The 15,058-nt window shown below is 47.2% G+C and overlaps 1 protein-coding gene across 7 annotated transcripts in view; it reads right to left on the reverse strand.

Moving 5' to 3' along the window:
• ADCK1 (aarF domain containing kinase 1) overlaps window positions 1-15,058 on the reverse strand; it is a 109,644-nt gene that overhangs the window by 12,795 nt on the left and 81,791 nt on the right. For 6 of the 7 annotated variants that reach the window (XM_036430162.1, XM_045576761.1, XM_036430127.2 and 3 more), the window contains 3 exons: window positions 13,032-13,148; window positions 1,345-1,494; window positions 43-240 (listed from right to left, as the gene is read on the reverse strand). In XM_036430162.1, the coding sequence (XP_036286055.1) occupies window positions 43-240; window positions 1,345-1,494; window positions 13,032-13,148 (465 nt within the window). The remainder of the gene's footprint in view (window positions 1-42; window positions 241-1,344; window positions 1,495-13,031; window positions 13,149-15,058) is intronic. The other variant, XM_036430146.2, reaches the window with a different exon arrangement.

A 15,058-nucleotide genomic window follows, 5' to 3' on the forward strand; every position in this document is an offset into this window, starting at 1 on the left:
CCTTGTATGCAGGAGAGGGCAGGGCCAGGAGGGAACACCTACCTCAGTGGCGGTGACTGGAGCTTGGCTGATGCCCCTGTTGACTGAATTCCAAGAGCGGGCTGTCAGCATGCAGGCAAGCAAGGGGTAAAAGTCACCAGCTCCCAGACGGTGGCAATACTTCTTCACCTTCTCCATGTCAGTCCAGATCAGCGACTGCCAGAGGTTGCAGTAATCCAGGCGAAACTCCTCTGTGAGCATCTACAATGGGGGCAACCGTGGCCACACTTGAGCCTCTTCTCTCTATCCAGACCTAGTCCCGGGCTAGAGTGGCCACTATGAGGGGGGATGGATAAAGACTGTGGCTCTTGCACATCTGCTTCCCCCCAAGAGTCAATCCAAGTTCAAAGCTACTATTGGGCGAACCTGGTCCTAAGTAGCAGAAATTACATTCCCCGGCTCCCTCCTAGTTAACTGTGGTCTTGGGCCTGGGCTCTGACCCGCAGAATGTGGCAGAAACTCCACTCCCAGCTTGGCCAATGCGTTCTCCTCCAAGCCCTTATCCCTCTGGGTACAGATGGTGAGAATACCCGAGGGAGGGCTGGGGGGCAGAGCCTCAGCCTGCCCCTGCCTTCAGCCTCCTCCACCCACCCAAGACCAACACATGAGCAAGCATTAGATACCTGCTGTGTAGGACAGCAGCTGGCCTACCTTAAACTAACATACCCACAGAGCCTTTCAAAGGGGGCCAAGGTTTTGGGATGTGGAATTAAGACCCTGAGGGAATGGACTGAGGACCAGGAGACTTTAGAGACTGCCTCTCCAAGAACCATCTGTCTCCTAGAATAAAACCTGGCCCCGGGTCCCAGGATTGGCAGTGAACTTCTCAACTTCCAGGCGGGACTTGTGACTCATCTGAGCCAGCTCTGCATCCCAAGTCCAGAGGCTTCTATCAGTTCTGAGGCCCCTTTCATGCTTCACAGCACCTCGTCACTAGGGCTGAATTACCCTCCCTAGCAAGTCCCAGCTCCCATACCAGGGTCTAGGCTGGCCTGGACTTCCCTGGGAAGCAAGGTTGTTGTACAGCAGACAAAACAATTTCACCTATCTGGGCACATTCCCATGTACTCCTAACAGCATCCCATAAAGAAGGCATTTCCAGCCTCACTTCACCAAGAACGTAGCTGAGGCTCAGATTATATGACTGGGACTTGCACAAATGACAGTTATAGGGCTATGACGGGGCCTCTCCATTACCTCAGCCATCTGCCTCCTGTTTCTGTGGCCCATAGGGACCTTCAGAGGACTCTCATCCCAGGCAGGACTAGACCCTGGGGCTGGCTGGGTGGGAAAGGCCGGTCCTACCTGGTAGAGCCCGTGATCCAACAGGACAATCTCCACCTTTCCCGTGTCCGGGCCCTTGCGCACCAGCACGTTGCCCGGGTGGGGGTCGCAGTGCACAAAGCCGTTGACAAAGATCATTTCACTGTATATCTTGCCCAGGTGGCGCGAGATCTGGAAGGAAGGGCGTTGGGCAGGCATTAACACCTGTCTCAGAGACATCTACCCTGGCCCCTCAGTCTGGCCACTTTCAAGAGGAAAACCAGGGGGACAAGTGGGTCTGAGTGGTCATGGTGAAAGTGATGGCTCAACACTGCAAAGTTCTTGAGTGTAAGCTAGAAGCTAAATTCTCATGCAGTTCTTTTTAACATTAACTGCACATCAGAGTCACCTGGAACCCAGAAATGTTGGGAGTGGTACCCAGGCATCAGTATTTTATTTGAAGTTCCCCTGGTGATTTTAATACATGGCAAAGTAGAAGAACCACTGCGTCTAGTTTTTCTGATGGATGTAAAACCCACCTCTTACACCAGCCCTTCAACTCCTTCCTATTTCTTTTTTTAGTCTCTTCTCTTTTCTCCCCAAAGTTGAATATGGGCTGGAAAGCTGGTTTGAAGGAGTCAGTCCACCTGCCCTCCTGCAAAGAGTAAGGCTAAGGGACTGAGGACCAGGAAATAGGTGATCCCACCCGTTCCTGGCCAGACCCCACCCGTTCCTGGCCAGGACCCAGAATCACATGCCCTTCTACCCTCTCCCTGCAGGCCCCTTTCATCACACCCCTCCCTGTCAGAGCCCAATGCTGATCTGATTTATGATGTCTGCACAGAAGAAATGACACTGGAGAGGGTGTTTAAATCATCCTGTCACTGCTGCTTTCCCTGCCGAGGCCATCTTCTTATCTCTACTCCCTTTTTATTAAAGCTAAAAGCCTCTTCCCAGCTAGAAAACAGCTGCTGAATAGAGCCAGACCTGGGCCCATGGAATGTGTGCTGGTGGGTTTCCATGGACAAAGAGATGCTCAACCCAGACACCTGACGTCCCAGGACACACTGCCCTTGATATTTCTCTCAGCCTCAGCTAGACCCATGGTCACTAACAAACATATCCTAGCCAGAGGAGAGGAGCTGGGCTCATTGGGTGGTGAACACAGGATTAGGGTTTTAAGATAAAGACTCAACTGCTTTCCTTGGCCTACAAAGTCTTGCATGATCAAGTCCAGCCTCCTTCCCTGATCTCATCTAGCACATTGACACTCCAGCCATATTTGCTTTCTTCCTCCTCTCCAAAGGTCCCCGTGCCTTCCTACCTCAGGGCCTTTGCACATGATAGTCCCTCCGCCAGAAGCATCCTTCCCCTCTCCCCTTCACCTGGTTCACTCCTCTCTTTCTTCCCAGCTCAGCATCACCTCCCTGGGGAAAACTTCCCTGATCTCCCAGACTCGATGATGTTCTCCTACCATATATTCTCACAGAATGGTGTACTTTACTTTCACAGCACTATTTATGTCATTATTTAATTGCTGACCATCTAGTGCTCTATGGTAAGCTCCAAAGGTGGCAGGGACTGGCTCTATTTTGTTAAACAGCTTTATTGCGGTGTAATTTACATATGATACACTGGTTCTATTATGCATCCACTTGCCTGTAACAGGCCAAACATGTGAATATAGGACTCTGTCTTCAACATAAATGAGACCTTTGTTTCTCTGGTTTTTTTGAGATGCCATGGTTCCTACCTCTGAGGCTCATCCTGACCCCATTGATCACCTCAGAATCCAAATCAATTGCAATCAGGCCCAAAATAAATCAAGAATAACCTTACTTTAATAACCATAGCTACTATCCTTATTAAAAATTCACAAAAGAAGGTACAATTATGACCCCCATTTTACAGATGAAGAATAGAGACACATCGAGGTTTAACTTTCCCAGACCTACATGGCTAGAAAAGAATAGAGCCAGGATTCAAACCAGGTGTGAGCCCACAGTCTTCTCATAACTATTATATTATTTCTACTAGAGGCCCGGTGCATGACATTCGTGCACTGAGGGCAGGGGGAGTTCCTCAGCCTGGCTTGCACCCTCTAGCAATCCAGGACTCCTCGGGGGATGTCCACCTGCCAACTTAGGCACTATCCCCCCCTTTGCACAGTCTGGGACCCCTAGCTCCTTACTGCCTGCCTGCAGTGGAGTGGCGAGAGGCTCCTGCCACCGCTGCTGCACTCGCCAGCCATGAACCCGACTGCTGGCTGAGTGGCGCTGCCCCTATAGGAGTGCGCTGCCCCTGCATTGAGTGTCTGCCCCCTGGTGGTCAGTGCACATCAAAGCAATCAGTCGTTCAGGAGTTCAGTCAATTTGATATTAGGGTTTTATTATATAGGACTAGTAGCCCAACATGCAATATCATACAAGTCCCAGGACCCCTCACCCCTGCCCTCTGCACCAACGGACCTTAACCGAATGCTCTGAGCACAAATAGCTGCACTTGCTACTGGGATAAGGCTCATGTGGGTGGCCATCTTGCCTACGCCCCTTAAACCTCGCTATACCCCTCATACTGGTCACGTCATTTTGCTTATTCACATTACACTCCCCATCCGCCCAACAACACCTTAAGCCACGCCCTGGCCATGCCCCCTGAGAGCAACTCAGCTTTGCTCAGAGCCTCTTCCATGGTCTTGAGCGCCTGCATGGTAACTTGGCCCTGCCCCTGCCCTCCATCTGAATTCAAACCTCCTCTAGCAAGACTTTTTTTCTGATGCCTCTGAGGGCAGCAAAACTACACCCTATGGACCCAGTGCGCCCTCACGTTCAGGGTACGTCCTTGCATGCACTACTCCATAGTCCCTCCTCTCTATTGGTGTTCACTCTCATTCTGCTGACTCCATATCTGTCCCTTGTGCCCATGTCCCTGCTTTTAACTCTAGTAATTCCTGTACCTGAGTTTACTCCTCCCACAATCTCTGGGCTAGGCCAAAGCCATGCCCCTACCCTCAGGGCCAGCACCTGCACTCCTTCCCATAGTTCCAGGCTCTGCCCTTCCGGTCTGAGTCTGGAGTCCCACCCCTCGAGGCCAGTGCACCGAGGGACAACCTCAAGTCCTGGAATGCCGCTCCGATGCCCCACCTCTGGGCATGTTGGGCCATGGAAACCCTGGCAGAAGCCGTGTGCCAGTAGCCATACCACGCCTGCTGCCCAAAGGCTCTCTGCAGCTCAAAGGCATTCCCAAGACCACTCATGCTGCCCATTCTCAGCAGCCACCCTCCCCTCAGACTGGGGGACTCTAGTAGGGCTGAGAGGACTGGGCACCGCCATCTTGTGGCTATGGGCATTGCCATCTTTGTGACAGAATGATGGTTAATTTGCATATTACCTTTTTATTAGATAGAATACTTGCTCCCTATGATTTCCACACTCCTCAACTGAACTCCGTAACTTTATACTCTCAGCTTCAGTAAATGGAAAGGATACCAGTAACACTCTGCAGGGGTTAATGACAACTTCCCAGTGCTTGGAACCTAGTGACCTCTTGTCAGTGTCCCTGTTGTTACTTGTTTCTCATAACACTCCTGGGAGGGCAGCAGACTGGGCATCATTGCACCTTTTTAAAAGATGGAGATACTGGGGTTAAAGAGGTTGTCTAGAGCCCTGACACTTATCCTATGTCACACTGTGTCCTGCCACTACGCCAGCTCTCCAGCTCCCAACGTTTTCCTTGGGTGAAATAAATACCCAGTACGCAGTGTCTATTGGCGTCTGGGGCAGAACTTTGCCCCGCATCAAGTTCTCGGACTCAGGTTGATATGTCAGGTGTCCCAGAGCCATTACTTCCCATCACCTCGGCAAGGGGCCCAGCCTGAGCCGGTCCTGGGAAAACCAGCAAGTCCCCACCACTGTGCCCTGAGAACCCTTTCTGTTAGGTACTCTGGCACTCCATGGAACCACACTCTGAAAGGCTGCGTTTGCCAAATCAATTGCATTTTTAAACTAATAATTCATTTTTATTTGTCAGTGATGCATATAAGGTCCAATCAGGGCTCCTGATCAGCCCAAGATAAGCAGTGCAGCCAGACTGAGCTGACGGAATTCCAGCCAAAGCAGAGAAATGACATTTCATTTAGTCTGGGCAGGCCTGTCATGGGGAGATGTATGATCTCCCTTAAGATTTCTGAAATATTGCTAATCGCTCTGGGGCTCCTATTACTACACTGAAAGATGGCCCCCTGGGTCTAGGAACTCAGGATGGGAGAGTCCTTGCCCAAGAGAGTGAGCTTCTGGAGGAGAAGGGAGAGATGCTGCCCCTTGCAGCTCATGTACACACACGAGCAAAGCCTCAGAGCTATCCTCCCCATCTCAACACCTCATCTGCCTGCCCTGCCTAGGTGTCTCCATTTAGGAGCTGCTCTTGATGTTCATTTTAACCAGATTTCACCAGGACAGGCAGGCATGGTAGGCAGAGAAAGCAGGGAGGACCATCCTCTGCACCCAGCTCCACTCTAGAGCCATCTTGGTTTTGGCATTTAAGGTATGGGTGACCTGGGGGCCAAGTTGCCTCCCTTCCCAATCTGAGCCTAAAGTTCCCTTAGCTGGTAAGTGGGACTAACCCTATCTGACAGTCTTCCTCACTGGGAAACCACAAGATTTAAGATCAAAATGTGATCACATATATGGGCAAGTGCTTTACACACCAGCGATTTTCAACTCTTTTCATCTTATGGCATACATAAACTAATAATTAAAATTCTGAGGCACACCAAAAAATATATTATATTTTTTATAGGCCTGATAAAAAGAAATAGGTATAATTTTGACTTATTTACAAAAATATAATAAGAGTAATTACCTACCCTTTTTGCTCCAAAGTAACTTTTTATTAAAATCATGTATTTGTACTGGATATAAGGATTTCTAGTATCAGGAATTAAACAATCAAACACAAACTTATTATGTGACATGATATAAGATGCAACTCTGTTATATAACCTATATATTTATGGTTCAATACTGAGCATTTATACCAGATGGCTATTGTTGTGTTGGCTGTTGTCACTTTTTTATTTGACAATCTAAGGGAAAAGAGATTAGTCAGGTATTACATGTTTTAAAAACTCTCCAGGCACACCATTTAAAAATTGCTGCACTTCACTATAAGACACACAAACATGTTTGTTTGTAATGGGCTAGCTTATTATTTTAACTTGTTAAAATATATACCCATTATCACCATCAAAGTATAATTTTCAAAAAATTAAAAACATGACCCTCGTACAAATATAGAATGAACACATGTTGACACTTATTTAATTCATCAATAAAGAACCAAATATGAAGGCAGAGTGGTTCAAGGAGAATTTTGAGGGTCTGGGTGTTTATAGGCATTTACACATGATTCCTGAGTTAGAGGCAAAACTGGTTATTTTCCTAAGGCATAAGGAAATCACAACCTTTGGGTTATCTTTTCTACTGGGCAGAAATGATTTGCACCTCTACCAGATAAAATCTACAGGTTGATATATAACTTCAGCCTGAGTAGTTAATTTTTCAATAGCAAAGTCTAACAAAAGTGCATTACCCTAAATATTAAAGAATCCTCTGGTGAGCTAGTTGAACAATGCTCAAAATGACCAAAAAAAAAACTGTGCACTCATGGCCTTATTTCTAAATTTGGGGAAATTTTTCTTTACATCTGTCAAAGTTGTACTACATTGTCTCTGGAAACCAATTTTTAACTCTAGTAATTCCAGCCTTCTCCGACTCAGAAAGATATCAAGGTTCTAGGAGACACCTAAGGCCATCACTGGGCACACAACCCTCTCTTCCACTCCTTCCGTAATACTTTAGCCATGCCTCAGCCTCATGATTAAGAACAAACAATTCAAAATAATGCTGTAATGAACATGGGGGTGCAGATATCTCTTCGAGATATTGATTTCATTTCCTTTGGGTACATACACCCAGAAGTAGGGATTGCTGAGTCACATGGTAGTTCTACTATTAGTTTTTAGAGGAACCTCCATACTGTTTTCCATACTGGCTGCACCAATTTACATTCCCACAAAACAGTGTAAAAGGGTTCCCTTTGTCCACATCCTCACACTTGTTATCTCCTATCTTTTTATAACAGCCGTAGCAGGTTTGTGGTAATCTCTCATTGTGGTTTTGATTTTCATTCCTTGATTAGTCATGTTGAGGACCTTCTCAGGTACCTGTTGGCCATTAGTATGTCTTCCTTGGACAAATGTCTACTCGATTCCTCTAAGGCTTTCCCTGGCCCTGTTAATGGTGGTGGCTGCAATAAAGACAAGAAGTGACATTACTTTAGAATGATTAACAGTTAACATTCTGTGCCAGGCACTTTGCATGGACTTCCAGCCACCTTCTGCAGTAGATATGCAAAGGAAGCAAGATTCCAAAGAGGGAGCAGCTTGGTGGCCAGCAGTTAGAAAAACCAGGATCCAAACCCATAAGACCTGACTCCAGGAAACAAGCTCTCCATCACAAGGCCCCCTGCCTTTCCACTCACAGGAAGCTCCTGCCTAGAGTCCGAGGCTGCACCAAAAACTTCCAAAGGTCACACACAGCATCCAAGAAGTCATTCCATGTGGACAAGAGCCTCAAGGAAATCCAGGGCTGTTTGTCTTACCAAAAACACACGGCTAATTAAAGACATAGTAAAGCAATCTTTAGAGGAAAAGTCAGTGTCGAGTCCTTTAATTGCTCCATGTAAAAAGGATGTGCCACTCACGTTAAGTGATTTCAGTAATTACACAATGCCTTTATTCTATAACAGTAAGGAGGGGGCATGTAAAATGTATGAGTAAAGAATTAATTTAGTAAATAATATGTAAATTAGGGAGTTATTTTTAGATTTTTCTTAAAATTTGAATTGGCTGAAAGTACTTCAATTATTTGATAATTGCATGGGTTAATTTATTCCCGCCCTCAAAGGGAAAGTCTATGTATGTTTTGGGGGGTGTCATGGAAGCAAGGCCAAGCTCTCTGAAAGAAACAGGAGATTGGGAGTGCAAGATATTAATAATGACACAAATTGCCTAATATTAAGTACAAAGAGGTTAATAATAATTCAGACTCTCTTTGCCTATCCCCGGTTTCTTATCTGCCAAGGCTTCTTCAGGCAGAATAGCCTGAAAGACCAGATCACAGCCTAGAGCATTTTCCTCTCTCTACACCCACCTTTCCCCCAGGAACCACCCCTGGGACATATAAACCTCCAATTACTCACTGCTGCCCAGCATGAGGACACATCTATTCACGGAGTGCTTCAGTCTTGGGCTAGCAAACTTGGAGTGAAATCCCTGAATGTGAAGGCACTGGGAACCTCTTCAACCACACATAGTGTTGGAAAGAAGGAGAGGTGCTGAGCTAATTACAGGAAACTTGAAGGATTATTCTAATTTTGGAGCTTCTGGGAGCTCAGTGTAAGTCTCTCTAGATTAGGCTTGAACACGGACATCGCCTGAGAGACTTAAAGGGACATGGCTATCTGAGGGACCAGAGCCATAACTACTGGAAGACACGGTGGAGGGAGCAAGAGCTATGGACATCTGACATTCCCGGCCTCGGGGAACAACTTACTCTAAAGAAATTATTTCCACCTCTTCCACCTTCCCTGGGCCAATATGAAACACAGAGAAAGATTTCTCCCCTACGTGTTCCCCACAAAGTGGGCAGAGGGTCGGAATTCCAGGATAATAACCTGGCAAGCAGGGACTATTGGCATTCTGCCATTGCTTAGTATGTCAATCATCAAACAGTCCCCCCAGTTGGCTGTGTACCCCACTTGACAAGAAGCTGAAGCTTCCAAAGGGTAACCAGTTCCACCAAGGAGGCATGGCTGGCAAGTGGCAGAGGCAGCACCAAATCCAGGAAGGTCAAGTCCAGAGTGGCACTGAGCCCACTCCTGACACCCCTGCCACTGGGCAAATGAATCTCCAGGAACTCATCTGTGCCCTGGACCCCTCCAATATCCCTGGACCTCTCAAGATTTGGTCCAAGAAGTTTTAGAGGGGAGGATGATGGGACGTGTCTTCTTTAGTGGTTTTGGTCACCAGGGTCTGCATGTCTCTGCAGCTTCTCCTCCCTGGTCTCCTAGGCACCTCCCACCACAGAGCCAGAGAGGCCCAGTGGGCGATGGTGAGCAAAACATAAATGTCTCATTCAGTCCTTGGTGGCATGAGGGGACAAGGGGATGGGGAAGGCAGTCACCATATTCAACTGATGATCATCACTCACAGACAATAGAGGTAGGTGGACAGGAGGGAAGCAAAGAAGATTCTCAAAGATTCTATGGAGAATAAGCTCCTATGAAGAATAACCCCATGAATTATAAATGATTTTTTTTTTTTTTTAGAACTTCACAGCTTGCAAAGTCTGCACAATGGCCCTGTGAAGTATGTATTGTTGCCACTCCAACAATATAGATGAGGGACTCTGACCAGAGAAGCTGCAACTGAGGGCACCTCAGAAAACAGGAGTTGGGGCCTAAAAAAGGAGGGTTAGTGGGGAGACTTTCAAAGTCAGAGCTAAACCCCAGCTCCCCTCCTGACCCTGACAAAAGGGAAAAGACCACAAGCTCTGGAGGCCATACTGCACACCAGGAGGTCCATCCGAGGACAGAGGACTGAATCCAAGTCCACACGATGACCACGGGGAGTTCCAGCCCTCTTCTCTCTACTGGCTCCCAGGCCTCCAGAACAGAGATGCTGGAGTCTCTGTGAGCCCCCCAACCCTACACCCAACCCCTTCTTCCCAGACTGCAAATGTCTGCCCATCGTGCCTCCAGTCCCCGTTCTGCCAACTCCACACTTGAGACTCTGTCACCTTTCTCTCGGCTGATTTCATGCTAATTCAATTGGGCCTCAGCCAGGCTGGGTCTTAAATACATACTCACTGAAATCCAATTAACCCTCGATAAAGGTCGTGCAATCAATAGTCATCCGATGGCTTGAGGAGGCTCCATCCAGCCTGGGAACGCGCTCCCTCGCGACCTTTACTTTTAATGAAATCAACGGCAGTCACTGTCACCAGCTCTTAAAGTGACTGGCAAATATGATCATGGGTCAGGCCCTCTGTAATATCTGCTGCTAGGCTCAGAGATACAAGCAAGCAAGGGCTCCTGCGGGCTGCTGGCTCCTCACAGCCCCATGTTCCCTGGCAGATGAGAACAGCTGGGCAGGGCTGCCTTGTTCCCAGAGGTGCAAATCAACCTAGGTGCTCAGGCCATCTGGGCTTGGGGAAGGTGGTTCTTGAACTTCAGTGAGTATCAGAAATCACTTAGAGAGTTTGTTTAAAATGCATATCCTTCAATCCTTCCCCCCTCCCAGATTCTGATTAGTAAATTTGGGGTGGGCCCCAGGAATCTGCATTGTTAATAAGCTCCTCAGTGATTCTGAAATAGCTGGCTCAAATCCTAGCTCCCAGCAAACTGAGAATCATTGCTCTCTCAAATATCCAAGCAGGACATACCCTTAGAGTCCAACTAATCCAAAACCTTGAATAAGAAAACAGAGCCGGGACCGGTTTGGCTCAGTGGATACAGCGTCGGCCTGCAGACTGGAAGGTCCCAGGTCCGATTCCGGTCAAGGGCATGTACCTTGGTTGTGGGCACATCCCCAGTAGGGGTTGTGCAAGAGGCAGCTGATCGATGATTCTCTCTCATCGATGTTTCTAACTCTCTATCCCTCTCTCTTCCTCTCTGTAAAAAAAAAAAAAAAAATCAATAAAATATATTTTTTTTAAATGCAAAAGCTGATATTTAAAAAAAAAAAAAAAAAAGAAGTTAACATACCTTTGATAAAAAGAAAAAGAAAAAGAAAACTGAGATCCAGAAAAGGAGAGTGATTTGTCCAAGGTCATACAGTGAGCCACTGGCAGAACTGGAGTTTGAACCCAAGTCTCTTGCTTCCTAACCTGGTGTTTCCCTACCCAAGTCTACTGTGAACTGGTTACTTAGGCTGGTCTTAAGGTCCTCACATGCTAGGCCCAGTGGGGCTGGGATGTTGCAGGGTGAGAGGGCCTCTTCGAAGTGCAGGGGGATGGCTTCACAAGTGGTTGGAGGGGTTTAGAGCCACCCCCACCCAACTCGAGATTCCTTCTAGAGCCAGCCCCTACCGAGCCCCACCTTCTGGTTGAGTCACCAGCTCATAGCAGCCAAGATGCCACTAACCACCCTACACCCCAGGATTTGGCCCTTGTCACCTTTATCTGTCCCTTATGCTTCCCTCCCCAAGGAAAACACACAGCCAGGCCATCCTCAGGTCAAAGAGTCACTTCAGGGATGGGCTCCCTGAGTCCCACAATCCTAGAACCTGTGAGAAACTTTCAGGGTGTTTCATATTCTGTGTGTGTGTGTGCACTTGCATATACACATACATACACACACATACACACACATACCACCAGTCTTCCATGAGACCTGTGGCTTTGATATTAGCTAATAAGAGACATAGTAGATTGATTTCTAGAAATTAGGACCTATTGCTGGTCTACTCTGAACATCACCATTGGTCTGCTACAACACAGTGGAGCCCTTGGCCCAGAGCCCCCTGTCCAGCCTAAAGTTTCTGTGAAAGTATTGTACTTAATGACATCATTTTAGAATACTAAAGAGCTTTCTAGGTCATACAAACACTAGAAGCCAGGGGCCAGAGATTAAGGAATTAAGTAATTGATTCCTTAGGAATGCTTAAGCAATTAAGACAGATGGTAACCCAGCCAGTGTGGCTCAGTGGTTGAGCATTGACCTATGAATTAGGAGATCATGGTTCGATTCCCGGTTGGGGCACATGCCCAGGCTGCAGGCTCTATCCCCAATAGGGGGCCTGCAAGAGGCTGCCAATGGATGATTCTCTCTCATCATTGATGTTTCTACCTCTCTTTCTCTTTCCCTTCCTCTCTGAAATCAATAAAAATATTTTAAATAGTATTATTATAAGGGTAGACGCATAGACCAATGGAAGAGAACAGAGGTTTTGCCAGACTCAAAAGCCTAGACTGTATGATTCCATTTATATAAAGTTCAGGAGTGAGCAAAACTGTTCTTTGCAGGGTGAGAGTACAGACTGGAAGGGGCGTGAGGAAGCCTTCTGGGGTGCGAGAAATGACTTGAATCTTTATCTGGCTAGTGATTATGTAATACAATTAAGATCTGGGACCTTACATAAGTTAGGTCTAAGTCTCTGATTTTTCATCTGCAAAATAGAAACAGTAAGGTCTCCCTCCTATGGCTCCAGGGCAGAAAGGGCCTGGCACAGGGAGCCAGGCCGTCAGTAAACATTCGTGGTAAAGGATACTAAGAATGAAAACAACAATTATCAACTAGCTCCCAATCTGGAGCACTAACCACAGGCCAGGCGCTATGCTAAGCATGGCTTGTACACTAACTCAGCCCTCACCTCTCTATCAGATGGAACCATGTCCATATGGAATGGATGAATGACCCTGGATATAAGCTAGAGAAAGAAGGGCTGCAATCAGATAGTGCGTGGACAGGAAAAGTTCTCGGTCAGTGCTCCAACTCCTGCTTCAGGAGTTACCGAAGTGACCCAGATTCCACTGCAATCCAAGGCAAATCCTTAGGAGGAAGATGGGAAGACAGACAAGGAAGGACTCTAAAGTCATGCAGACCTGGGTTCTAATCCCAACTCTGCTTCTGCTAGCTGTGTGAGAGAAGCCATGAGCACTCAGCCTCACCTCGTTGACATCGATCTTGTTCCTCTCCATGTAATCTCTGTCATTGACCTGACCGCCATCCAAAAACTCCATCAGAAGGACCCGCTTGGTGGACAGCTCCCAGTAGATTTGGGGCACCTGGAAAAGGAAAGGGTGGGTCAGAAAAGTCTGAGGGGCTGGGAGTCAGGGGGAGGGGACGAGGACCACCAAGAGTCCCAGAGAACCAGACAATAGCCAACACTCCTCCCAGGAACAGGAGAGAAGGCCTAAGAGGGGCGTCAGCAGTGGCAGGTGGGAAAGACAGGACAAGAGAGAAGGCCAGGCTGCCTTTCTCCGCCAGCCAAGCCCCAGCCCCCTCCTCTAGAGACCCCTCTCACTTGGGAACCAGAGAAGACTTCCCTGTCCTCTTTAGTGCCTTCCAGGCACATTTAACAGCCAAAACTAAAATTGGGACTCAGGGGAAAATGTGGGGAACCTCTTATACCTGAGCAAGAGTTGGCATTAAAAGCTGTTTCCCTCTCTCTCCAGGCTCATTTCAGGCTCCTGACATGAATCTCAACCCTCTGCCTGTGCAACTGGTGTATTGTACCTATGCATGAATGTATAAATGTATGAACAAATGCATGTTTATTGGATGATCAATTTTTCGGTCAGGAAGTTACGAGTTTTCTCCTGCTCTTTCCTACAAGACCCTAACTCAACACCTATTCCCAATCCTCCTCTTTCCCAGAGACAGGAAATACGAACTACTTCCTGGCCAGCCTCGCAATAGGTATGGCCATGTGACACAGTACTGGCTATGAGACACATTAGAGGTCAGGTAGGGAGTCTGGAAAGATTTTTATTTTCTAGACAAAAAAAGGGATGTTTGCAGATGATGCAACGATTCTTAAACACTTCTCTTCCTACCTTACTGTGAGTGTGGTACTAGGAGCTGCAGCAGCCCCCTTCAACATGAGGAAAAGTTCAAGGAAATCAGAGGTGCCAGCCCTGATATTGTTAAACCACCAGGCAACTTCTGCGAGTCTTCTTGCTATGTGAGGAAAAGAAATCCTTTCTGTCTAAGATCCTTTAGAGGAGCTGTCAATTACCTGTAGACCAGGGGTCCTCAAACTTTTGGGGGCCAGATCACGGTCCCTCAGAGAGCTGGAGGGCTGGACTATTTGAACTACTAATTCCTACTGTAACACCTCGACTGCGCTCACTGCCCAAAAAACCTGGCGGGCCGGATCAGACTCCTCTGCGGGCCGCATGTGGCCCGCGGGCCGTAGTTTGAAGACGCCTGCTAGACAAATGCATTCTCAACTGATATGCTCTTCTATCCTCTCTGACTCTAAAAACACCTAATAGCCAAAAAGAGAAGAGATTTCCAAGAAGAGGCAAGAGACTGGACTGCACCAAGGGCTGCTGGACTGCAATGTGAGTGAGCGACCCCCATCAGTCCCACCACAGTTGGGAAGGAAGGATTACCAGCTATCGGCACACTACGTCTCCCCAACAAGTTGATGGGTTTATTTCTACTTACAAATAAAGAAACAAGGGTCCTGACTGGTTTTCTCAGTGGTTAAAGCATCAGCCCATGGACCGAAGGGTTGCAGGTTCCATTCCGGGTCAAGAACACATACCTTGGTTGCAGGTTCCCCAGCCCTAGTAAGGGCTTATGCGGGAGGAAACCAATCCATATGTCTCTCACATCCATGTTTCTCTCTTTCTCACTCTCTTCCTCTCTCTTCCTCTCTCTCTCCCCCCTCTTCCCTTGCTTTCACACTCTTTCTAGAAATAATTGAAAAAAAATATCCTACGGTGAGTTAAAAATAAAAAATATATATAATAAAATAAAGAAACAAGGAAAGCTAATTCAAGTGTTTGGGGAATAAGTACTTCCCTTATCCCAACCCCAAAAACTCATCTAGCAGTAGGAGAGCAGCTTTGACATAAAAAAAACAAACAAAACAAACAAACAAACAAAAAAAAAAAACCCACTGTTCTCTGTTCCTACTTCTGCTAATAACTGTGTAACTTAGTCCAGCCCTTAGCTCCTCTGCATC

This window comes from Pipistrellus kuhlii, unplaced genomic scaffold (genome assembly GCF_014108245.1).
Source record: "Pipistrellus kuhlii isolate mPipKuh1 unplaced genomic scaffold, mPipKuh1.p scaffold_m20_p_1, whole genome shotgun sequence".
NCBI lineage: Eukaryota > Metazoa > Chordata > Mammalia > Chiroptera > Vespertilionidae > Pipistrellus > Pipistrellus kuhlii.